This window comes from Anarrhichthys ocellatus, unplaced genomic scaffold, assembly GCF_004355925.1.
Source record: "Anarrhichthys ocellatus isolate YVR2014 unplaced genomic scaffold, GSC_Weel_1.0 scaffold46, whole genome shotgun sequence".
Classification (NCBI taxonomy): Eukaryota; Metazoa; Chordata; class Actinopteri; order Perciformes; family Anarhichadidae; genus Anarrhichthys; species Anarrhichthys ocellatus.
The window spans coordinates 2,575,454-2,600,929 of NW_022280076.1; the positions used below are offsets into that span (position 1 = coordinate 2,575,454).

Consider the following 25,476-nt stretch of genomic DNA (forward strand, 5'->3'; position numbering starts at 1 on the left):
CTCTCTCTCTCTCTCTCTCTCTCTCTCTCTCTCTCTCTCTCTCTCTGTCCTGCAGTGCTAAGTCAGCAGATGATGATCATGGAGATGTTCATCATCACTCTGGTTAATTGGCCTTTGTACCGTCGAACATATGACGAACTTCCCTCTGAGGCTCATGACAATGATAAGAACGGTGAAGTCGCTCTGCAGACTACTCTCGTGGAGCATGACGTCTAAAAAAGAAGACAGTGATGAAAGAGTGAAAGTCAACACTGCTCTTTAGTTATGCATCATATCATCTAAGAGATCATCAAATAGCCATGTTACTTCATTCTGCAAGGGGAGAGAACATCACAACTCTGGTGACTTTCAACCCTTTTCTATTTTTCACACACTATACTCACTGACTTTTGTCAATATCTGTATCCTGTAGAAGACACAACTTAAAGGTTCACCCAGAGTCTTTTAGCCTCAGAAATATCCCCCTAACGATTGTCCACAGTGAGGTGCGTGTTTGAATGTTTTGAGCGTCAAAAATGTAATTGTATTCACTTTCATTGGACTGACTGCGCAGAGAGTCAATCTCATCAAGTCGCCGCAGGAAAGCAAATATGCATATTTCCCATTATGACAAACGATCCCTTTAAGCTTTAATAATTCTTTTGGAACTGGTAGAGACATTTCAGCCTGTAACTAGGATGGAGGAGAGGAACACAGACTTACGACTAAATGCAGAATTCACAGGGTGTAACCGCATGCTGTACAGTTTATATGTGCATGTCATGCTTGTGTGCGGAAGAACAACATTTTTTTTGAGTGGATGTTGAAGTTGAATTGACATCTGATGTATTATTTTGTACTAAAGTGGGCAGTAAATACTGAGGCATTATTCAGTTGTTATGTCTGTATGTGTGTACTCATTACAGTGTCCAGGCTGCATGTATTAAACTGAGGTTTCAAGCACCAATAAATAAATATATTTCTTGTTCACTGCAGCATGCAGAGGGAAGTATTTGTATTGGTCACTGTAAAAAAAGACTATTACTAAAATTGATTGAGGAAACCTAATCCTTGGTCTTTGTTCTCTACGAATCCAGCCTACTGTGTGTTAACACAGTGTGGAAAACAACCAGATTTGTTCAAAGACTGCTGACCCACTTACTCAGACTTATTTGGGACAGGAAATACATGAGACAGCAGCTTTATTTTCAGACTCAGTGTTCATTTTACAGCCATCTACAGCCAAACTGTACCACGTGTTGTTTCTTTAGCAACCACAAGAGGCCGTGCTTGTTCCACCCCAAACCAGTAACACGACTTAACTCACATGATTGATTTTGATTGATTATTTGTTTTCAGTTCAACAACAACCTCACATAAATATAACAATAAATAAAAACAATAAATATAACAAATTTTACAGTTCCTTATTTTAAAAGGAATAAACAAAGTAATTTAACATTTTCTGTGTCAAGCACAGACAAACTTTTCAAGTAATTCAAGTTTGTTTTGTCACATCAATCATCTGAAAAGGTGAAAATAAATAATGTTTTAAGCACTGTATCAATAAGAGGATTGCATTTGAAGTTACGTTTTTCAAAAATCTTGTATCACCTTTTACTGAATCTAAACATTGCTCAAATGAAAATTTAAACATAATAATATTGGCAAAACTTGCCGTGAGAGATCATGTTAACACTGTCATACTTAATATAGCTTTTAGCTGAAAGATTACATTTTCCTGAATCTAATCATGTATTTACAATCATCTAGTCATTCTCAAAGGCTTGTTTGTCTTCAGGACTGCTGTTGACTCCGTTAAGGTTGTCCAAAGTTTACGCCCTCCCACAAGATTGATCACTTCTAATTGATTATATCATAGAAACATTAACAGTTAAGCTTCACAGCATGCATTGCATTTTTATTTTGTTTTTATATTTTCTCTACTATCTGTTAAAATTATGTTTTTTTTAAAAGTAATATCATTCAGTAGCATAGTGGATAGACTGAGGAGAGAAAAGTAAAGTATTGTACGGAGGCATATCGGTTAATATGCTATTTATCACCCAAACTTGAATGTTATAAAAGGTTTCACTCTACTGCAATAGCTATTTATAAAATTCCGATAATCTAATATTTTATTCATGTTTAACAGACTCGGGTGAGTTACTGTAGGTCGCTGCAACACACTAGATGTGAATAAAAGCAAATCGGTTCCAGTAAATAATTATAAGGCTGCACATAAAAAGGTACATCGCATTAATCTGGATGAGATGTTTATGTGAAGCCAGATCATTCAGAATTCAAAATTTGGACCTGTTAATGGAGTATTTGTTTCTGCTGTTATGTGAACAGAGTCATCAGACGGAGAGGAAGAGAGAGAGAGAGAGAGAGAGAGAGAGAGAGAGAGAGAGAGGAGGGGAGAGCTGTGTTCAGGGTGTGTTGATGACAGCCTCTGGCTCCGCATTGCTGACGAAAGCTGCTTAGCCCCCTCAGTTGCTATGGCAACCAGGGAGAGCAGCCAGGCAAAAAAAAGAAAGGAGGCAAAGGGGAGGGGCCTTCAAGGGAGAAGTGGAGGAGAAAGGGCTGGATGGGAAAGAGAGACAGAGGGAGGGATACAGACAACCCGTAAAGAAAACGCACCGAGAGCAACAGAGGTAAAGCAAGGCTGCAGACGACGATAGACGTAAGGTCTGGATATAGATGCTCACTCCACTGGCTGGGGAATAATAACTGCAGCAAGAAACTGGAGGATACAGAGAAAGGGGCAAACGGAGAGAAGATGGATGTACAAACGGAGAACGCGGACCCCCCGCCTTGTGAAGCCCAGTCGAGGGGAAAAATCAGAAAAGGATTCAAGCTGTTTGGCAAACGCAAGCCAGGTAGCATCTTTTCTCTACAAAGCAAAGGGGATGGAAACAACAAGTCACCTGTTATCAGGAGCAACACCGCAGATGGATTATCACCAGATTCAGAGCAGGAGCAAGACAGGGAAAACGGACAGGAGGTGAGTCATGGAGAGAGGGAGCACCTAGACGAGGAGCCACTCGGTGAAGATGGCGTTCTGGCTGCGGCTCCTGCTCGCGCCTCCATTTCTTCAACCAGCTCAGCCAAGTCCCTCAGCTTCCTGTCGTTACTGAGGGGTGGCCGGAGAGGAACGGGGGACCGCAGAGTCTGCACCGTGTCCCAGCCCTCGGGTCGACAACGTCGTGGGCTGATGGGTCTCTTCAGCAGTGTTAAGTTCCGATCAAAAGATAAAGAGGAGGAAGCCCCTCCGAGCCCACTTCTCATGTCCTCACGCGCCAACAGTGTGGAAATCATCAAAGAGGACCTCACCCTTACCCCACAATCCCAGCATCGCTCTCTGGACAGCCCCGAGACTGAGAGCTATGAGCCCGACAAGAGCTTAACAACACAGGACAGTGCAGCCACGTCCCCATCAGTCAATGTGAGTAGAACTAATGAGCATGTGCCACCTTTCCCCACATCTGAACCACCCTTGGTACCTGGTGATAACAGCCTGAGCTGCTTGCTGGCAGACATCTCTTCTCTCCTGACCTTTGACTCAATCACAGGGGGTGGAGACATCATGGCTGATGTGGAGGCAGAGTGGGGGAAAGCCAGCAGTCCCATCAGTGCTGTGGTGACTGATTTCACGGCATCATACACATCGATCTTCTCCAAACCCACCATCTCATCTCCACCGACCTCTGCCTCAATCAGCACTGCCGCTCCGGCAAAACCCTCTCCTGTAGCCGTCCCCACAACAGCCTGGACCCAATCCTTGACACCTCTGACAAGGACAACCACAACCTCTTCTCCCATTGCCAAGCCAAGCTCCATCATCACAACTTTTACCAAATCTTCCACTTTGACCACTCACTCAGTCAAACTGAGCTCGGACTCTACTCAGCTCACAGACTCTGAGCCTTCTGCTAGCATTAAAATTAAATCGACTCCTACGCCCATCGCAACAAAACCCTCAACTACCCCTTTAACATCAACAGGCTTTTCGGCTCCAATAATGTCTCTCCCTTCAGTGACAATTAAATCCACACTGAGCTCCACCTCTACTGCTACCACAGCTCCACCGAAAACCCCGGCCACTGTATTCAAGGCTCCTTCCATTAGTCCAACTCTTACCTGTATGGCTAGCAAACTGGTTTCAGAGGTTGCAGCACCTCCTCAAGTTATTACCTCAGTAAGTAAACCTATCCCTGTAGCTACTCCAACCCCAGCATCAGCTAAACCTCCACCAGTGACCCCTAGACCCCCCACCCCTGTTACTTTTACTCAACCTCCATCTAATAAATTTGATTCAGCTAGCAGTTTGAACCTGCAATCTTCCACTTTCTACAAACCTTCCCTAAGTTCAGCTGCAGGAGAATATAAAACCCCAGTGATAGTATCACCTCCCTCTGCTGTTACAACCAAACCCTCCTTTTCCGCACCGGTCCCCCCCTCCAAGTTGATAACGGTTCCCCAATCATCTACGACCTCAGGCTCGGTATCTGCGGCCCTCTCCAAACCTACACTCACCTCAAGCCCAATGGACTTGAATAAGTCCCCTCCCTTCCTTGTAAGTGCTCCCGATAAGTATCCTTCCTCTACCCCGACTGCCACAACTAGAACCCAACCCTGCTCTGCATCTGTCCCGACTCCAGCTTCTATTTCATTAGATAAGATTCCTCCCATGACTAAACACATTCCTGCACCAGTCTCTTCAGATAAGATGACCCCTGCTCCCACACCGACCCCAGCCCTTACCACTCATGCTGTTGTTCCTACAGCATTCCCAACACCTCCTTCTCCGGCTCAGATCCCAGTCTCTCAATATAATGCCCCTCCTGCTCCTGCTCAAATCCCAATTTCTGTATCTAAAGATCCACCTGCTCAAATGCAAGTTTCTCAGTCTAAAGTCCCTCCTGTCACAGCTCAGATCCCGATTCATGTATCTAATGATCCGCCTGCTCCTGCTCGATCACAAGTTTCTCAATCTAAAGCCCCTCCTGTCACAGCTCAGATCCCAATTCATGTGTCTAATGATCCGCCTGCTCCTGCTCGAACGCAAGTTTCTCAATCTAAAGCCCTTCCTGCTCCTGTTCAGACCCCGATTTCTGAATCTAAGCCCCCTCCTGTTACCGCTCAGATCCCAGTTTCTGTATCTAAAAACCCTCCTGTCCCTACCCACCTCCCAATTTCTATGTCTACTGACCTTCCTGCCCCTGTTCGTATCCCAGTTTCTGTATCTAAAGACCCTCCTGCTCAGGTCACAGTTTCTCAATCTAAAGCCCCTCCTGCGCCATCCCCATCCCCTTGCTCCGTCACTCCTCTTCCTTCTACTCCCACAGCTGGGTTGAGTGAGGCCCCAGCCTCTGCTAAAATGAGAGGAAGTGGACAGTCATCAGTCAATGAGCAACTGATTAGTCCAAGTAGCACAGGGGCCCAGACCATGCTGTCAAAAACAGAAGAACTGCATACTGAGTCACGAACAAGCCTCCAGGGCACCTCCAGAGAAAGAAGGATACCACAAGTAAAGGCATCGGGACTAAGCAAAATACCTGTAGTTGGAGGGGGCAGAGCAGGCAAGCCACCTGTCCGGGACAGTCAACATATCGATGATGAAGCGTGCCGGGACCCACCGACTCCTGTGCTAGAAGAAGAGAGGCCCCGTTTCAACTCACATGATGCAGGGAGCAAAGATAAAATCTGTGATGTTGAGGCTAATGTGCCCACCTCAAAACACAGCCAGGAGGAGAGTCAGCCGCTTCCTCAGCCGAAAGTCCTCACCAGTTTACCGCGTGACTCGAAGATCCCCGTGAAGCACGGCACACAGTCTCACACTGCCTCCCATATCCCTCAAGCTAAAGAATCCTCTCGCACCAAGATACCCGTGTCCAAGGTTCCTGTCCGCAGGTCTGGGAACAAACCTGCAGCTGCAGGTGGCAGCTCTCAGATAAGAAAATAAATAAATGGACTTGAATCAATCAATGATACAGATTATGGCTTTGCAACTTATTTTTCTCTTAACTTAATGACCACCCTTTTTTCTAGACTGTGTTATTCTTGGCTTCACTACACCATAAGCAACAGTAACAGAGTCAAGGAGGCTGACAGCACTCAAGCACAAAACATCTCCACAAGGAGCCGGAGCAACAAGCCTGGCTCTTTGGTGCTGAGGCAACTGGACATGCACTCAGGAAAGGTTCGGGGTCCCACACAGCAGCATCGGTGACTAAAGATAAAAGAAAAAAGGTCTTCTGAGAACACAGTCACACACACACACACACACACATACACACACACACACACACGGGCGAGTGCCTTTTTACGGGTGCTTTTTCGGACAGACTCTCAAAATCTTTTCTACGGTACTTTTAACTTTTGTTACTCCCCCTTTTTGTAGGATTCGTCAAATCTTTTGGTCTTTCTTTCCAGCAAGTCTCTTTGATAAAAAACAGTCCTTTTACTTTTTATTTATGTCTGGAGAAGAACAGCAGGAGCTCTCTAAATGAATGCAACAACCAAATTTACATTCCACACCTATCTTTGGATGTATGTAGCAGAAAAACGTGCCATTCATTTTTGCACAAGATGTTGAACTGTGCAGTGCCTGTGTGTCCGCCTGCTCATATGTAACATGATTAGATCTCACTGTGAACTCTGGGAGAAACTGGTTTTGATGGAGGAGTGGAATATGTCCAGCCGTTATGAATGGCTCGGTGGACGCTGTGAGCGAGACAGAGAGGATGCTGAGATGGGATCTCTCGTACACTGGCACGTCCTTATCCCACTTATACTCAGATGAGAACAGTATCTCTGTGTATAGTCTCATCTATGTTGTTCTGTTTCCTATTTAATCAATAAAACAATATGAGTATTCGCAAGATGAGATCTGTTTAAATTGTGAATTATATCCTGCATGTTTTTTTAAATATTGTGTCAGTTTGCAGAAGGATAAGATGTGAGATCATATAAAACATCATCTCTTTAAATAATTGAATGAGGAAGGAGATGGCATCAGGGAAAAGTTAAAGGAAGGAGATAAGACAAATCAGTAATGGCTCACTATCTTACCACAGCTTTGCTCAGAGTGTCCTCATAGGAACATCATTTCAACATCATCCACACTCAAAGCTCACTGACCTGAAAAGCGAGCACATGAATGTCAGCAGTGATCCAATCAGCCGCAAGGGAAAGCGCTTAACATGCATACCTTATTATCAGGAAAAGGGTTAGGGAATGTGTGTCATTGCTATTCTTAGTGTGAAATGCACACGATGGATGCGCTGCATAATGACTGAGTGGGTAATTTGATTTGAACATTTAATATCAGTTTGATATCATTGCAGAAAAGAACAACATGCAAATAGTTACTTCAACAGAAAAAGCGATAGTCAACAAAAGAATCTCTAATTTTGCACAAAGGCAGAAAATGTAGGAAAAACATGTTGAAAAGCAGCGCTGAGTAAAACCTCAGGTTACAGACGGGACACTGATCTGAGTCATGCGGTACTGTTATAAGGAGTCTGGTGTTAGGAATAAGGCGTAAGGACAAAGGGTGAATTTCTTACAGAAAAAAAGCGGAGGTGCCACAGAAAGACCTCTGTGTACTTCAGGAAGCCAGAGGCTGCAAGCTGAGAAAAGAGGACCATCAATTGCCACAGAAAAACACGAGGATTTCACCTCATCAGGTGCCGATACAGACCACAGAGGGTAAAACTATCTCCCTGAGAAAAGAACAGTTTCCCCCTGAGGCTCAAACACAACACAGATTTCTCTCTCGGTAACACCTGCGATTTGGGAGGAAAATGTTTCAAAACGGTCTTAAACGGAAAGTAGATTTATAATCACGCCTGAAGTTTGGTTATGAGGGCTCACATTGTGACACAGCGTGATACATTAGATCATGCTCTCCATTACAGGAAACCGCTGGTTTGAATCTTGTAGTTTAAAAAGATAAATCCAAAACAAGCATAATCAGTGAATACTGCCTTTGTCAGCATTCATTCACATGATTTTACAGCAGTGTGTCTTTCAGGCTTGTAAGTGGTGGTGACAACAGCCTTGAGTGAAGTACAAACAGGGAACACATTGGAATAAACCTTTTGAATGAGCTGTCTCAGAGTACATCTATTTATAGGTTGTTTGTGTGTCTTAAAGTCCAGCCCCCCTTTGCCCCAAATATGTTACAGAAGTTACTTCACCCATAGAGCCCCGAGGCCACCCTGGCTTTCTATGGTCTGCATGTGTTTGTGTCTACTTCTGCCTCTGGAGAGACGATGCGCCGCTTTAGAGCCTAATTTAGCATGCTTCATTCTGTGTTTCCATGCCAACCCCACTAGGTCAACCAATGAGGGGCCGCGAGTGTCGAGAGGAGGAGTTAAAAAACATGAGTGCCTTAATGAGCACACTCACTGTATACATGCTAATAAGACCCGTTATTGCTTTATGCATCATTTTAAATTGAATTATTGAATCATAACACTCAGAATAATGATTCACTGTAATGACTTATTTTACATTGATAATCAATTTGCTTCCAAACTGTTTTTGCATTGACCGGAGCTGAACCAGCCACGCAGAACAAAATCAGCAATGCTGAGTTTTCTGTGATGTAGTGAAACCGAAGACACAAATACTACACACCTATGAATATGAAGGCTAAAAGAGATGTATTTAAATGTATTGAAAAAAGGATGTACTGTAGATAATATTACATTACTAAAACATCTGAGACATTGTTTTCCAGATATACGGGTAGCTGCTGAATTAGCAAAAGAATGCCACAGTGATACTGGAATTGGCTCTAATCATGGCTAACATATGATAAATAAAATGACGACTCCTTTAAAAGGCGTAAGGATATAATAAGGCCTTAGATTACCGTGATGATACATTATATCCGTGTAAAGATAAAGCTATGGTACTCAATACACAAAGTAAAACTTCAGCAAAGCAAGAGCCAATTCATCCCACCCTGTTTCAGAAATCATAAAATCATTATATACTGTAAGTGTTCAACATGCAAAGTAACCAAATCACTGATATGATTTATAATCAACATTATTTATTCATATTCATATTGAAACATGACAAATGTCACCAATGGAAAAAAAACGTGAGCATAGAGTCGATTAAAATTGTCATTGTTTGCATACAAAATATTAAATTCATTAAAAATATATGGAAATGCAGTAATTTGTTTGGTTTCAAGACTTGTGTCTCATACAGCGGACAGCAGTTTGCAGCTGAGATGTTAACATGACGGAGACCTCCGTCCACTGAGAAGCATCCAGGATGGGCAACAACTCATCTGCAACCCTGTCGGCTCCGCAGCCTCCTCTGCTCTCTGCAGTCTGTAAACCAACAGCTGGTCACTTGCTGTCAAAGTGATCTTTCATTATCAAACACAGTCAGACTGTTGTAAAGAGTCAAAGAACATACAGATCGAACATATGGATTTTACAAAACATTCAAACGTGCTGTGAAAGTGATTTCTGTCTTGCTTCCAAAAAGCAGATATTATATTGATATGCATGTGTTTATAAATGCAGATATTTGATATATAAGCATTAAATGGATCATTGATGAGTATGGTCCTACTGCTGAGGGCATTACGTCATTTCAGTGCAATAACTCTGCACTGAGGACCTCTGCTGGTGAAAAAACATAATGAAAAGCTTAGGAGTAACATGCGGGTGATGCAGTACATACACCGCATCCCTGCTGCACAACATGGCCTCATCCCAACAGGCCTGCAGCCTCTACTATGGAGGCAGCTAGCTGCACAGTGGTAGGCATGAAACACAGTACCATTGTCATTTGGGCAGATTATCTACTTTTATGAGAAGAATATTTTCCAACAACTACTAATAGTTGATAACAATAAAACCTGAAAAGTGACTGTAATCATCTCTGCTACATGACGGAAGTTTGCATATGTGAAGCCCAAATTAGGACTCACTGGAATAAAAGTGATGCAAAGAGACGTGTATGTGGTATGAAGAGATACGGATGGTGGACAATTCAGCCCTGCTTTACAAAAGCAGACAATACCAGCTAATGCCTGTAGTCTGGCAGCAGCAATGAAATGCTTGAGATAAAAATGTAAAATAATAAAATGGGAATTCTTGCAAACACAAATACAGATTGGTTGATCTTATCTGGAAGTTGTGACCCACTGATACAGCTTGACGTCCAACGAGAAGTAGAAGATATCGGATATGTACATCACAAAAGGTAAGGTTATAGGAAGACAAGCAGCATCGGTGTGTAAAGCTATTTAGATGTGTAGCAGATGTTGAGTTTCTGCTCATTTAGAAGCTTTCCTGATCACGTTTTAACTGCCAAATATAAAAGGGAGAGTGTGATACAAGCAGAGATTTTGTTTAAGGAAGTTGGAAAAAAAACTACTAAATTAGTGCAGATTTTCTGACGTTTCAGCCTCTCTCAGTACAACAAGAATAACTAAATAGCTTAATTATGAAACCTGTATATCAATTGTTTTGATATTATACATGATTACATTATAAAGTGTGCTTTTGAGCATGAGTTGTAGGCTAAAGATAATACAAGTGTAAACAGAAGTTCACTTTATGTTGACCTGATGAACATCAATCTCAGCGCAGCACAACGTTACATTGATACGAGCAGACCGCCAACAACGTTTAACGAAATTCAGGGGTGTGGACCGTCATCTGTTGGGATCTGCTACACCATGAAATGCATGTGTCCTTCTGCACCCGTAACCATCACATCCATCCAGATACGCATGGCCTCAGGCGACGGAGCCACCATGTAGTACACCCGATCGTGGGTCTTCATACTGAACGTCAGCGAGGGGTTGGGGCTCTTGGGTGCAGAAGTGAATGTAATGTTGATAAAACAGTGAAATAAGAATGGAGCGGTGAGAGGATGTATGTGTGGGAGGGAGAGAGACAAATGGAGGGAGAAAAGCAGAGGATAAACAGATGTCAACATTACTGAAAGTAAATGAGGCGTGTAGACAATCCCACAAACTAAAAATCACAGACACGCACACAGGCACGTAAACAGACTTACTTTGTGTGCATTCTTCAAGTGGTCATAGTACACCTCCTCTATGGCTTGGAAGTAAATGACTCCTTTCACCTTGGCCTCATGTTTGTCTGCAGCGGAGAACATAAACAGAACCAACAACACTGTGATCAAAGCTCGGTCTCAGCTTCCAAAGTATCCCGGCATAGCTTAAAAGTGACATCACTGTTGTAGAAATGTTGTCTCACATCTTAAACTGCACATTTTCAACAGAGAAGTGAAAGCAAGAGTGGCTCACCTGCATAGTAAGTGAGCGTCCTGCGATTCTGGTCGAAGACAAACCAGCGCTTCTTCCAGGTCTTAATCTTGCCTCCCATTTTGACCAGGAAGCCTCGACAGGTTTTATCAGTGATGGCCAGATGGAAGCAGGCATCTGGGTTGTGTCCAGCTGCCTCGATGTGGCCGTGAAGATCATAGTCATCTTTCCTTACAGGGAGGTAGCGAGTCAACAGCCGTGACTATGGAGAAAGCAATTAAATAAGTATTTACACAAAGCTTATGGTGAAAAGAACCCACATCAGATTTCAACCTCTTCTCGTTAGTTATTCTAAATACCTGTGATCTTTGTTTCTCCCTGAGCTTCACTTCTCTCTCCACAAGTTTTTGTCTCCTGCTTGTCTCCTCCTGCAGTCGTTTCTCCAGTTCCTCCCTTCTTCGCCGCTCCTCCTCCAGAGCATGCCTGCGCATCTCCATCTCTCGCTCCTGCACAAGCCACATAGTGTAAATTACATCCATCATCAAACACACACATCCATAAGCACAGGAAGTTTTGGTTAGGTTTGGCCCATTACCCGATGCTCGAGGAGTCTTAGTTTCTCAGCCTGGGCCTCTCGGAGTAAACGCTCCATCTCCTCGATCTTTGCCATATTGGACGTACTGGCGCTGATGGAAAATGGAAAACACAAGTTGTCAAACACAAGAAGAACCAGATTCTTCTGATAAGGGGAGGATACACTCCTGTTTGTGGAACATACTGTATATCATAAGCTAAAACAACAAAAAAACATCGAGGTGATAAAATACACTGTAACAACCAAAAATAAGGCCATGCAAACAAACTCATTTGTACAAATACGTACCGTAAACTGAATATATGTAATTTATTTTTTAGGTTTTTGTTTGAATTTGCAAAAAAACAAAATTGTAAGCTCCCCCCTAAAACACAACAAATAGCCACAAACACCATTACAAAGGCCGAGACTGAATTTGTTCATGCATATGTAGCTGTTAGTGAGACAGCATAAGGAGGGCTAGATATCATGTGGATATGTTTGTCTCCCATCTGACACAAACACAGAGCATCACAGCCTCTTCAAAAACCAAAAGCATTTCCTCTTTCTGAATATCTCTCCTGATCATCTTCTGCAGCCTTCATGCTCCCACTTCTTTTCTAAAAATACAACCCTTCTTCTTCTGACTCACACATATTTGCTCCGTCTAAACTTTTCAAAGTAACCTTTCATCTGTACGCCATGGTGCTTTCTCTCTGACCTGGAGATGTTGTCCGGGGTGCAGGCGGAGAAGCTGGTCTCCAGGCTGTCAGAGCTGTGCACACTGACAGTGTCTGAGGTCTGGCTGTGGTCCAGGTAGGTGAAGGAGTCCAAGAACACGCTGGGCTCAGAGATCATCCTACTGCAAAAATCGCTTCTTCTCTGTCTGTCTTCATTCATGTGTGAATTGCTGTTGCCTGCTGACAGAAGAAAATATTACAGTTAGAAAGCGGAAATACCCTCATCATGCATGATCTAAGTGGGATAGCATCTTGTGATAATAATTTAATAGAAATCTGTCTGTAGCAACCGGGCCAAGTTACACTGATTCAACTGGATGGAGAAGGATTAAGTCTGTTGGGATGCGAAAAGTAAACAGAGCTAATGAAAGAAAACAAACAACAAAATACATTTTAGACACCGTCTACTGTTTTAGGCTGAAACATTTGTGGAATTCCTGTTTAGCTTAAATCCCTCTCAATCTTCAAAAAGATATTGGAAAACAAACGGTATGGTTATTATAATTGGGAATTTAACATCATGAGTGATAAATTCTGCAGCTGAACATGTAATCTTCTATGACTTCTAATATCTAATGAAGTATACATAGATCACAAGTACTGCCATTACCAATAGAGATACTCTGTATGTGTTACACGTTTTGAGCAAGCTGTGTAAACATGTAATTTGGCTAAAGATCAGAAATTCCTATCTGGTATAATGTACAGTAGACCTGTCTTTGATAACAGATGTGGACTAAATGTGGCTCCCTTTGTGCCGTGCCACAGATTATTGCATCAGTTCAACATTTCTTGTCCTACATGTGTAACGCCTGAGGTTTAAAGCGGGCCACATAGTGTAGATTTGATGCAGACAAAATGTGACAGCCTGGCACTTTGACTCACTCTTGGGCAGGCGGCGGGTGCTCAGGTCCCGGGGGGAGAAGCTGAAGTTTTGTGGGATGACGCTGCCACAGCTGGAGCTTTGAGACAGAGGCAAGTGGGCCTGAGGAGGAAACATCAGCACAAATGCTGTTCAGGATCAGGCTCTACAACCTTCACATAACTACAAACTTTATGAGCTGGATGGGTGTTGCAAGCCAGACTGAAAGGGAGAATTTCTGTTTGGGTGGATCATTCTCTAGAGACAAATTGTTTTGGATACAAGTAATGAGGGCAGTGAAAATCCCCTTTTCTGCAGTCCAGAATCACAATGAGCACCATTTAAAAAAGAACAACAGTTATAGGTTTTATTATCACTAATGCACCTCTGTGTCTGTCCACAGCTAATCTCACATTCCGCTGCAGCAAACTGCATGATATTTGGAGTGGCCATTTACGGCTACATGCTCAAGGACCTCTAGTGGTTGTAGAGACTCACATTTTCCTCGCTTGTTTTATACTGCCATTGACTGCCTGCTGACTCCTCACACACCCCCACAGGCCCCCAGCCGGTAGGGGCCACTAGTGATAACACAGCTGAGTGCATCGCCGACCCCCTGCTGCTACTCTGTGCCAAGAGACACAGTTGGGGAGAAAATAGTTCACTTTGGTTGTTTTGGACGTTGTGTTTTTCTAACAGCTAACAGAAATACAAGCGCGCACACTGCTGTACATCGCCCCCACTCAGCTGCTGCTACGCGTGCAGACAGCTTAGTGCATTTTTGTTGTTGTTGTTAAGATTGTGTGAGATGTCTTATACAACGACTTCAAGCCGATTGCTTGCGTACATTGGCACTTGTTTTTGAGTTTGACTGAAGTGTGTTTCATGACGCCTTACAGCCCTTTAATGTCTGGGTTAGTCAATTGTGGGTTGCATTCATTGAATCGCATAGTACAGCAGGGGTCGTTTGCAGACACACCTGGCAGAGATCTGCACGATACACTAGTGCACCTTTCTAGTTCTTGCTGTAAGGCCTCTACCATAGTATTACAGTGTGCTTTAAATACGATAAATACTAATAGTCCTTTCAAACAACCAGTTTGATCCTACTGCCTTCAATGGCTGCTAAGATTGCTTTTGACAAAAAGGTAATAACCTTGGGAGGAAGCGTGCGTCCCAGGGATCGGCCATAAGAGGTGAGGAGCTGCTGGCTCCTCTTATGAGGTAGGCTGTCACTCGGGTGGCAAGAGTTTTCCTTGTTGCTTCTTCTCCTTTCCTTCAGAGAGTGCTGCAGTGATGACAGACATCAGAGGAATCACAAAGGATAAGAAAGGAAAATAATAACAGGACATCACATCAGAGACATTGAAACTTTGGTCATTCATTGTGTGACAGAGGAGCACTCTGCTGGTGGAAATATAAAGTGCCACTGAAGCTGTAACTTGAACCAACCTCTTTCATGGCTACAGGGTTGTTAGTGAAGGTCTGTCCCTCAGACAGCTCTGCATACTTTCCTTCCAAAGACGCCAGTTTCTCTCTCTCCTGCAGACATCGGGATAAGATCTTCAAGTAAATGAAATCAAATATTAAAACATTTAAATCAAAGAGTTGTTTTTTTTAACCTTCTGAAGCATGACGAGCAAATTGTTTTTCTCTCTCTGGAAGTTCTCTCTTTCTTGTTGAGCCTGTAAGGTAATCTGCGAGGACTGTTTCTTCAGCGCCATGAGTCTTTCCTGTGAAAAACAAAACAGCACAATATCAATACACAATATCCTGCAACGTTATCAAATGAATAATGTTGTCACATTAGCAGATACTGCACATGTGCTTTATTATGAAGCAGCAGCAGAAGGAACAAGAGCAAATTCTAATTTTGGAATGGGAAATACAACATTTTTCCGAGATTTTTGTTTTTCGACAACTACATCTTCTTTACACATTCATTTAATATCCTCACCCTGCTTCTGCCCCCTCTCTGTGGAATTGCCCTTAGTTGAAAGTTCTTTCTTTAGTACTACGCAAATAGTATTTCATGCTTACCAATTGTTGGTATTGCTGTTTCTTGTAATTAGTTCATGCTTTGTGCTGCATATCTCACAATTTTGCAGCTTTATTTTCATGCACAACCTGTAGTAAGATTAACGACAACAAACCACAATGTAGTAATTGAACAAAGCAAATATTTAAAATGATCACCACAAAAACTTTCTACAGAGTATAAATGTGCTTCAACAGATCTTTTATTTGATATGATTTGACAGATTAAGGTCAGATTAATAAATGCACTTCATCTGACAATATAAGAAACTTAAAGTAGATCAAACTCAGCACTTTGGTTTTTCAATACTGACAAGACGTCAACCTCTTAAATGAGAAGAGGGATATTTCTGTGGGCCTGTTACTGAAATCTGAGATCAAGACTTGCTTTAAGGAAACTGTTGAGGTGTGTTCTGTCATCATGTTCCAAAAATACAGTTGTTTTCATACTGTAAATATTTCTGACTGGATGTTAGACATTTAAAAGTGATGCAGTGCCAGCATTACATGCAACACATGCTACATGCACACTCATAGAACCTCACTCTCCGTACCTTGCGTGTGACTGCAATACGCTGACAATCGGCGATCTCTCGCAGCAGCTCTTGGCTCTGACTCTCTTTTTCTTCGTCCTGATTAATTTCTCTCTCCAGCTTCTGAAACTCCAAATCCTCCAAACTTTTAGTCTGCTCCTCAGTGTCCTGAGAAACAGCACAGACGCAGACATAATACCCCAATACAATAAATAACAGCACATAAATAGACGAGAATACTCTGTAAGAATCGGATCTACTATGGGCACAAAGAAGGAACTATAAATTGTGCATGCCTGTATGGAAATGGAACCAGTTTTGGTGTTTTTAGCACAGTATTTAATGCTAATTAAACTTTAAGCATTTGTCTTATTTTTGGCAATGTAATAAGTGTTAAATCTCGTGTCCTTCCAAGAATTCAGGTTATTTAGTTTTCCACCAAATTGGAGTCAGATGCGCTAACAGTTTGTTTTACACATGGTAACTATTTGGGGCCCTTCCCAAATGTGGGTATAAGAGAAACCAGGGCAAGAACAAAAGTTGTGAATGTGAGACAGGAAGTAAAGGTAGGTATCCAGGATTACAAAGGACAAGGTCAAGACGGATAATAAAGGTGCAAAAAGAAACAAATTGGGAATAAATGAAAAAACAGACTGCACATGTGAAATAAATGAGATCTGATTCTGGAGAATACAGAATGTTTTGTCCAGTTGAGTTAGTTTAGGTGTTCTGCCCAGTCGATCACAAGAAAACTACTGCTGCACTGTTCTCTGTTGCACATTTGGACGGTTCTCAATGAGGGTCTTTAATCAACTTTCCAAGCTGCTTTGCAGATCCCATTTGTGATGAACCCTCTTGATCCGGTGTTTTAAGCATTTCCTCTTGGAAACATAATTAGTTTGTTTGGTTTTAAAGGAAATGTAACTGAGCCCCTGTTAGAGGAAGCTGTGGTTGAACTGAACTGATCCCTTAGAGTTTGCTTGAGCTGTTGCTTTAGTGCCTAAGAACCTGTGTCCACATAGTACGTCTGCCATGGCTTGATCATGTTCTATAATGTTACCTGGGATTTCTCCGTGTGGCTCGTCTTCTCAATACTATGAATCCTTTTCTTAAGTTGGTCCAGGAGCTCCTTTTCCCTCTGCAGCTGGGTCATCTCCGACTCGTGTTCCCCCTCCAGCAGAGCACACTCCACCTCCATCTGCAGGAAACAGCAGCACAGAGTAAAAAAACTGCCATTGATAAAACCAACTTGATTAAATAGACGATCAAACAGCACGAGATAAACCAAAGACTGAATGTATGACTTTAGCATCTCACTTCATCAGCTTTACTGTGATGAGCTTACGTGATAAACTAATGCTCTTAAGTTATCAACAAGTCGTCGGTTTATCTCACGCTACATGAGAACCAACACTATCAAGCTGTTCAAGTGTCAGGTTATATATCGCACTCTGCTGTCTACCTCTCGAACAGACTCCTCCATCTGGTTGTCCAGGTCTTTGATCTTCTGCTCCAACTCCTCAATGTTGTTCACAACTTGAATCCTCTCTTCCTCTATATGCGTTACTTCCTGTTTCAGCTGCACACTCTCCAAGGCCTGTAGTGACATCAGGAATGCATATAAATGCTTGGCTGTACAGGACACTTCATATTTTGGGAAAAATCCCCATCATAAGCTTCTCATATTTGATGAAAAAAAAGTTTTTTAAAACTTGGGCAACTCTTTTTTTCCATACATACTGTAAAATATGTTGTTAAATAATTCGCCAGCCTGTAGAATCTGTAATTTTGAAACAGCAGCTGCTGTTTTAACTCATCCAAAGCTGGATCGCTGACAACAGGGGCAGGATTCTTTTCTACTTGGTGCAGTAATGGAAATCTCTATCAGATTCCACTCCACTTCCAGTCACGCCAAAGTACTCCCACGTATTTCATCGTCTACCAACATCCTACAAACATACGTTCATACTCAATCGTGGGTACATTTAAGAAAGCCTGTATTATCAGGTATTCTTTCTTTCAGGATGATTGTTTTTGTGGTCACGGTTCATGTGGTCAGCAGCTCTAGGACTTATAGTTTCCCAAGCGGGTCGTGAGTCCTGCACATACTACTCAGAGGAATGCAGATGGTGGAAGAAAGGGTATTTGGAGTCTGTAAACCTCTGTCACAATTGACACACTGCAGAAGTAATGGTCTCAACTTGGAAATCTAATTTCTTTAACTTCAAGGTTTGTTTGAAAGTTGTATCTTTCATATAAAAGAATATTGATTGATGACCTGTGTTGATGTGTTCACTACATTCTGATCTTCACATCCATTTAGCCTCAGCATAAAAGTTCAAAACATCTGGAAAAAGCGCATGTCTTTACCATGCATATACACTAGCATTCTTCCAATCCCACACACCCGCACACAGTTGTGCATGCACGCACACACCCATGCACACACTAATTCTCCTCGGGATAAAGTCATTTCCTGTTCCCTCGAGTTGAGTGCAGAAACAAAACGAGGACTTCTTCATTAAAACCAGACCAAACCATTAGGTTGTTACTGCTCTAGAGTGAAAAAAAGAGCTGCGCTTTTACAGAGCCAGTAACTCAGCAGCACTAGGACTGTGACAGTGGAGGAGGGGGGCCTGCATGGGAGCAAAAATCACAGTATTTGATGCATTCTGTATATTTACATTTGTAAATTAAACATGTTCATTCACTTCTCAGTACGTGCGGCGAGGCTTGACACTGTGACACATTCAAAAAAAGTTGATGGGACAAAAGATGAGGTCAAATCGTTAAAGCTGTGAGGAAGTGTTGTGAGGAGCAGGTCTGGAGGCGGAGCTGTCTGAGGAGGAGCAGAAAGTGGGAGGGGCCTGGTTTGATCAGAGCCTATAGATAGGGGATTGAGGTCAGGTGTGAGCCCTTGACCATTACCTGCAGCAGCACCCTGGGCTCTACTGGCAACAATTGTTTGTGAAAATGTGAGTTTCTTTGCTCTTAGTATATTTACGCTTGCAGTACCATGATGATTGAGGTATTTATGTTAATTTAGAATGATGTACATTGTGTTAATTTGTGTCAGTTCTAGGGTCGCCAGATATTTGCTCCCCATGTATTCAATTTAGTGTATTGTGATAACACATGGTATACATTTTCTTCTTAGTTCCAACCAGCATTGATTGTGCCAGTCTGACCTGCCCTACCATCTCTACAATAAAATATAATTGAAGTGGACTCTTCCAGTGTCTCATTGTGCCTGAAGATTCATCCATCACAGCGCCTGGTAATCTGCTAACCCTCATACAGTCCCGAATAGTGAATATTCTACAGGAGGTCTTGTGCAACTGTGATTTTCCTGTTTGTATCTGAACATAAACAGGAAATGTACAAACTGCACACAGTTGACTGTAAAAAAAACTTAACTACAAGTCCAATGATTTTGAGGAATCTGCGTTTACTCAGAGAGAGAGAGAGAGAGAGATTGTGTTGACTAATACTGTGGAAGACACACACTAAATCCAATGACCATGGAATTTACCCTGATCTTTCAAAAGGTAAACAAAGATCAACAAGCTATCAGCAGTCTGATGCACTGCATTCCACAGGAGGGGTTTGTCCCATTAGTCTCAGCCGCAATTTGGTCCTCTCTTAACTCACTAACACTTACTCTGTAGCAGGAAGTAACTGAGAAGGCAAAGAAAAGATGGAAGGAAGCAAATAAGAGGACAAGATGTGAATACACTTTGAACAGATGTCTCTTTCTCTACCAAAAACGTTCAGTCCAGGTCATACAGCCAAGTAAGAAACTTTACTTTATGCAGGTTTATAATGTTTTTCAAAGCAGCCGTTTTGACTTGTCATAGTAGGAAAAGCCCAGGTGTTGATAACAAAAGCTCTGTTCAAGTGTCTCAGTGAACCCTGAGTCAACACCAGGACCCTCAAACCAAAGCAGAAAAGGGAATCAATGTCATTAATTAAATCTTTTACATGTGCTAATTCCCTGCTGTCGAAAAGGCTTCTGTTGAACAGCAACATGAAGAACATTTTTATATTAACACTGGTTTATTCTGTCCCAAAGTGTACCCAAGAATATCAATTAATGCAGCTCAAACTATCATTCTGTCACATGTATAATCCACTACACATTAGCTGCTGTAGCTATGTGGTAGAACGTGTCCTTGTATTTGATCACCTGTGGCTGATTTTACTAATTTAATGTATTCAGAGTTGAAATACTCAGCTTATGTAGTACTTGAAATGAAAATCATCCCATCTGGTCCTTGGAGTTAATTCAGTTTACAATGAATTTAATTAAAATGCAGAATAAGTTGCAGGTTTATTTCTTTATTGGTCTTTTGTAAAGCACTTTGAGGAAAATTCTACTGAATATTGAATATTTCTTAGACCTATAACTGTGATTTAATTTAATTCCTATTTGTCGATCTCCTTCTGACCTGATGTTTATGATAACTTGTCGATAGGCATGGCTTTGGACAACCTTACTTTGGCTCTGTGGTGGGTGGAGGGTGAGGCAGCACTGCTGTTCAGGCTGATAGCAGGTGAGTGGGACCTGGCCTCTCTGTAGCCGCTCTGCGGACGCTGGCTGACCCGCTGCTCCTCAGCGAGTTGGAAGTCTCTGGCTTTGGCTGCAAAGCAGCTCTCTGGAGCGGTGCTGCTGGGAGAGTCGGAGAACACTGACTCATCGTCTGACACCTGCAGCTTCTCCAGCTCCTTATTGATCTTCTGCAGGTCAGAAACCGCTGAGCCCGCCGGCGCTCTCTCCACATGGCCAAACTCAGTGCACAGGTTGAAGATGGTCTCTAGACGCTGGCACTCCTGTAGACAGGTGATCCACACTTAATTATCTTATGTTTTAGTTGTTACTGTTAACTCCTTTCAAACAAGGTGTTCAGAAGTTGTTAAAGTAGGATAAAAGTGGATGAATCGAGGTCAAACAGAAACTCACCAATCTCTGCACTTTCTGCTCCCTGAGTCGTTCGTCTCTCTGGTGCTGGTGATAGTCTCTCAGCTCCTCTTTGCCATTCAAAGAGCTGATGCTGCCCACCCTTTGTCCTGGACCCAGCCCACCCTTCCCAAACGACAACCTCCTCTCTCCGAAGTCCAGATCTAAGCCTGTCCCATCCATATCTACACCCAGAGAGCTCAGAGAGGCCAGGCTGGCCCTCCTGGGAGTGCTGGGCATGCTGGCTGGTACTGTCACATCTGGTGGCTGCTCCAGGGAGGAGAGACTATGCCGCTGCCCTGCTGAGCCTCTGTGGGAACCCACTGAGTGTCGTGACGGTAGCGACAGAGCAGGGGGGTCTGCTGCGTTGTGAAGCCGTGGCAGAGAACGACTATGCATCCCCAGGCTGTTGAGGGAGCCAGTTGAGTATTTCCTCTGCCGGGAGTCTCCTGCGGCTTTGCACTGAGAGTAGAGCCTGCGGCTCATGCGAGGGCTGGACGGCACGCTGGCTGCTCCACTTTTGACCCTGGGAGAGCGAGGTAGGTGCTGCCCATAAGAGGAGAGCAGAGAGCTCCCGCCTGCTGAGTTGGAGAGGAGCAGACTGTCTTGTGACTGGTGGCGAGAGTGGGAATGACGAAGCAAGCCGTTGGGGCTCAGCTGGCGTTCACCTTGGCGAGGCGAAGGAGGCACGCTGCTGCTGGTCATGTAGGACAAAGTTCTGGAGGCCGACGGAGGCCGTTCAGTATTGCCGAGCATCGACAGCGGCCCGGTGGACTGGGATCCAACGGGCACGCTGAGGTATTTGCGGTTGCACTCAGCCGCCCTCAAACTGGCCTCCAGAGCACTCTTCCTGCGCTGCAGCGTCTCCATCAGGTCCTGTAGCTCTGCCTTAGAGCGAGAGCCCCTCAGCAATGACCCACCCGCTGAGCCACTGCTGCTGCGCTCAATCTTTACACAATCTGTAGAAAAGAGAGTTGGCAGAGCATGAAACCCTGTCCCTTTTTGGACTGTGTGAGAGTCTGGTTTAATGTAGCCCATTTAATAAGCACCAGCTCAGCTATCACTCATGTGCTGAGTAAGGGGGGGGGGGAACCAGTGAAGAATGTACGCTCATACAGTTCTGAGCCCAACACAAACATGGGCTCAATCAGTGGCTCAGCTTCTTCTAAAAATGGAAGAATGCTGGTGGACCAAGACAAGCTAGAATGCATCATAGTCTCGACTGCAAGAGAGTTCACTTCCACCCCAGCCCACATATCTGAGCATGCAGTGTGTGGACGGTGCCCTGAGTCATCACGGGTGGCTGGATGCTGAATCTTTAGAGTAGTGATATTAAAGAATGTCCACATCCTGTACTCCTTTGTCTCAATTGAATCCTGGTTAGCTGCGTCAAATACAACTTGGCTTATTAACTTTTTATTAATATCCAACTGCTTGTCAGATCATTAAGGAATAAAGCTAATATCTTGCTGAAGCTAAATCGCAGCATTCTGTGTGTTTTTTCAGCCTATCATATCGGCACAAAACTTGTTCCAAAAGGAAAATGTGTCCAAACCTAGAGGCCCTTAAAGTCTTGAACATGGACTGTTGCAAAAAGAGTTGTTCCAGGTTATCCAGATAACTCCATAAACCTGCTTCATGGAGCACTAAACTACTCCACATATGATAGTTTGTAATTGAGTTGAATCTGTTCTTTGAACTCGGGTGGAGCACAGATTTGATTAAGTGTATGCAACATGCAACCAAATGCATGTGAAATGTATAATCTAGAGCTGTAGATTACTGTGAGATTCACTGCTGAATGACCAAATAGAAGTGATCAATATCAAGAAAATATAACATGAAAACAAAAACGTATCTTGAAAGTTGTCTTACCTGAGCTGTAGCCCAGTGTGGCCACAGCACTCCTCTGAGGAAGCATGCTGTTCATCACACTGACCTCCTTTTTCTGATTCAGTCTGAGGATGCAGGAGTCAGCTGGGACCTACGTGCTTTGTTCCCTGAGAAGAAGAAAAGGGAGAGGATCAATATGAAACTCCCACAGCATGAGCAAAATAGCAACTTCTTTTTGCTCTTAATATTGTCAAAAAGGGTTGTACCTTGTGAGAAATGGATTCACCTGTTGAAATACAAATGTACTGAACCGGTTCAACTTTCCCTCACAGCAGTATTCCTGCAACAACAGAAGCATCTTTCAATGTAGAAAGAAAATAATTCAAGCAACATCACAGGAAGTTGAATCCATGCCTTGCGGTCCCTCAAAACAACCTCTTACAACTCTACAATACCTCAATTCAAGCAGATATTTCAGATGTGCATATTTAAACGGAAAGAAAAAAAAACTTTCCTAAGGACTAAGTTGGAAAACAGATCCAGAGGAAAGTTTTTTTGATGCCTGGCTCAGTGTCACCAATAAAAACCAAGTCTGAAAGCGCTCTGCACCTTAATCTATGTTTCAGCCTGAAGCTCATGAGCAGTCCTCAAAAGTATTCCCTCACACTCATTCAAACAGCAGCCAAATATATACAAAAATACCAAATATTTGCAGGTTATAGCTTAACGGCTTCAAAAGTTGCTTTATTTTCACTATTTCATAGCATTATAAATTAGATTTTTCCAGTGAAGATATTGAGCAGCCAACATTCGAAGAGAAAGTGGTTCTCTCTCTAAGAAAAGGAAAGCTAAAATAAATAACTATGAAATACATCTTCAGGTCACCACACTCCAGGTCATAACTCAAAAAAATCTGATTGAGTGAGGATTTTATTGGTTCCAGTGATAAAACAGAGGGATTTTAAAAGTCAGATGTTGTTTCCTGAATCCACCCACACACACAGACACACACACACACACACACACACACACACACACACACACACACACCGCAGAGAAAGACAGAGATGGCTGATCCAAGATTTTCTGCTCTTGCTGTCTGGAGAGAGGGCCTACAGGAAGTAGGGTGTCCTTTTACAGTCACACAATCAATCAGCATGAGTTCATTCTCCAGACCTCCTGGAAAAAAGAAAACCCCGGCCTCACGTCAGGAGCAACAGTTTTTACTGCTTCACCCAGATTACAGCCAGTTCATGAACGCAGAGATGTAAAAAGATAAAATGTTTTTTCATGTCATGTGTGGTAACACAGGGAAGATGAATACTTTCTCGTTAAATAAGACTCACACCGTTGTTGCATTTCAAGTCTCACTTATTGCCCAGACAAACACAATGTTTAGTTCCATGAAAGTAAAAAAAATCCCCAAATCTGGGGTTTGCAAAAAAAATTTGCTTTAGAATGAATCAAGTCGGAAAATATTGGTTGTTTTCGGTTTTGATTAATCTTCAGATATTGTCTTAATTAATCATTGTCTATAATGACCTGAATCAAATAGTGATTAATACCTTTTCCAAATTCCCAAAACTCCAAAGTGACATCTTCAAATGTCCTATTTAGTCTGACTAACAATTCAAAACTCAATATTCAGTTTACAGTGATAAAAACCCCAGAAAAAGAGCAAATACTCACAAGAAATGTCTCGAAACTTCTCGATTAATTGACTAATTATTCATGCTCTAAAGTCAATGCACTGCTTTTACAATAAACCGGTTCAACATCAGGCATCAAACAAATGAACAAACACACAATTGGGGATGTACTCAACAGTTTGAAATGATGACCACCGTTGGCTGTCATCCACTTTCTTTTGTAAATGATGTTGTGTCATTTCCCAGCAATGTTAAGAAATAAAACCAAATGTTTTCTTTTAACAAAGCCAGATAACTGTGACATCTCAAATCCATTCCCTTGACTTTTTGCACATTTCTTTTAGCACTAGCTTGCGACATTTACATTGACATGAGTAACAGAAAACATAATTCCATTCAAACCATTTGATGCATATTTTCACAGCCCTACACTTGGCAACAACTGTGCATGCAGCAAGCCTGTGTAGGCAGCTTAATAAGGTCTGACATAGCGGTGTCAACCACACAACGTGCAGCCGTGCGGTTCTCCCGGAGCATCACTGTTTGCATCGATAAGGACATTTAGGAGCAGACTGCATCGACTTCTGCGTTAAAAGAAAAGCGACTGACCTTTGATTTCTGTCCAATTCACATAGTTGCGCCTGAGTTTTTTTGCGTGTCTGTTGCTGTTGAAGTCTTCTCTCTCTCTCTCTCTCTCTCTCCGTATGAATCATCAGAGTAACGTCTTCCTATGACAAAGGATCATACAGGAGACCCTCTCCCCTCCCACCTCAACTTTTAGATCAGACTCCTCTCGCCAAAAGGGAGAGAGAGAGAGGGAGAGAGAGAGAGAGAGGGAGAGAGAGAGAGAGAGAGAGAGAGAGAGAGAGTATGTTTACTTTTCAGCATCAGGCCCCACTGCTGCCTCTCTCTGGTTAGATAGAGAATTGCTTCTATGTAAAAAGGCAAGAGGGAAGAAGTGTATAAGCATTATCACACAGTTATAGCTTTATGAGTGTCTTCAAATTAATTAGTTTAATCCCCTCTGGCACTTATTT

General features: G+C 42.8%; 3 protein-coding genes across 7 annotated transcripts in view; 2 read left to right on the top strand and 1 right to left on the bottom strand.

Annotated features, from left to right (window-relative positions):
* The window catches only part of LOC116395383 (organic solute transporter subunit alpha-like), a 3,934-nt gene extending 2,589 nt beyond the window's left edge, over positions 1-1,345 (top strand). The window contains exon 8 of the mRNA XM_031869245.1: positions 56-1,345. Coding sequence (XP_031725105.1) covers positions 56-216 — 161 coding nt within the window. The 3' untranslated portion in view covers positions 217-1,345. The remainder of the gene's footprint in view (positions 1-55) is intronic.
* A 1,115-nt stretch (positions 1,346-2,460) lies between these two features.
* On the top strand, positions 2,461-6,871 carry LOC116395363 (mucin-17-like). The gene has a single exon (XM_031869207.1). The coding sequence runs from the start codon at positions 2,762-2,764 to the stop codon at positions 5,945-5,947; it is 3,186 nt and encodes a 1,061-aa protein (XP_031725067.1). The 5' UTR covers positions 2,461-2,761; the 3' UTR covers positions 5,948-6,871.
* Positions 6,872-9,042: 2,171 nt separating this feature from the next.
* On the bottom strand, positions 9,043-25,184 carry phldb2a (pleckstrin homology-like domain, family B, member 2a). 5 transcript variants are annotated; one of them, XM_031869203.1, is made up of 19 exons: positions 25,049-25,184; positions 23,057-23,130; positions 22,833-22,957; positions 20,961-21,916; positions 20,498-20,830; positions 17,463-17,597; positions 17,061-17,198; positions 16,022-16,168; positions 15,053-15,163; positions 14,883-14,972; positions 14,587-14,718; positions 13,929-14,057; positions 13,454-13,553; positions 12,550-12,748; positions 11,850-11,940; positions 11,614-11,760; positions 11,297-11,516; positions 11,044-11,129; positions 9,043-10,833 (listed from the first exon to the last, which is right to left on the bottom strand). In XM_031869203.1, exons 3-19 carry the CDS (start codon positions 22,885-22,887, stop codon positions 10,693-10,695), a joined length of 3,210 nt encoding a protein of 1,069 aa, XP_031725063.1. In that variant the 5' UTR covers positions 22,888-22,957; positions 23,057-23,130; positions 25,049-25,184; the 3' UTR covers positions 9,043-10,692. The 5 variants fall into 5 exon arrangements, with proteins under 5 accessions (XP_031725063.1, XP_031725064.1, XP_031725062.1 ...); XM_031869204.1 differs by lacking the exon at positions 23,057-23,130 and having other exon boundaries at positions 12,550-12,745; XM_031869202.1 differs by lacking the exon at positions 23,057-23,130.
* Between the last annotated feature and the right edge of the window lie 292 nt (positions 25,185-25,476).

Excerpts from the sequence above, each read along its gene's own strand:
- LOC116395363 (XM_031869207.1), top strand. The coding sequence starts at position 2,762 with ATGGATGTACAAACGGAGAACGCGGACCCCCCGCCTTGTGAAGCCCAG.
- phldb2a (XM_031869202.1), bottom strand. The coding sequence starts at position 22,887 with ATGAACAGCATGCTTCCTCAGAGGAGTGCTGTGGCCACACTGGGCTAC. Across the intron at positions 17,199-17,462 it reads TGGAGGAGTCTGTTCGAGAG|ATGGAGGTGGAGTGTGCTCT; the intron begins GTAGACAGCAGA and ends TGTTTCCTGCAG. Across the intron at positions 15,164-16,021 it reads GTATTGCAGTCACACGCAAG|GAAAGACTCATGGCGCTGAA; the intron begins GTACGGAGAGTG and ends TGTTTTTCACAG.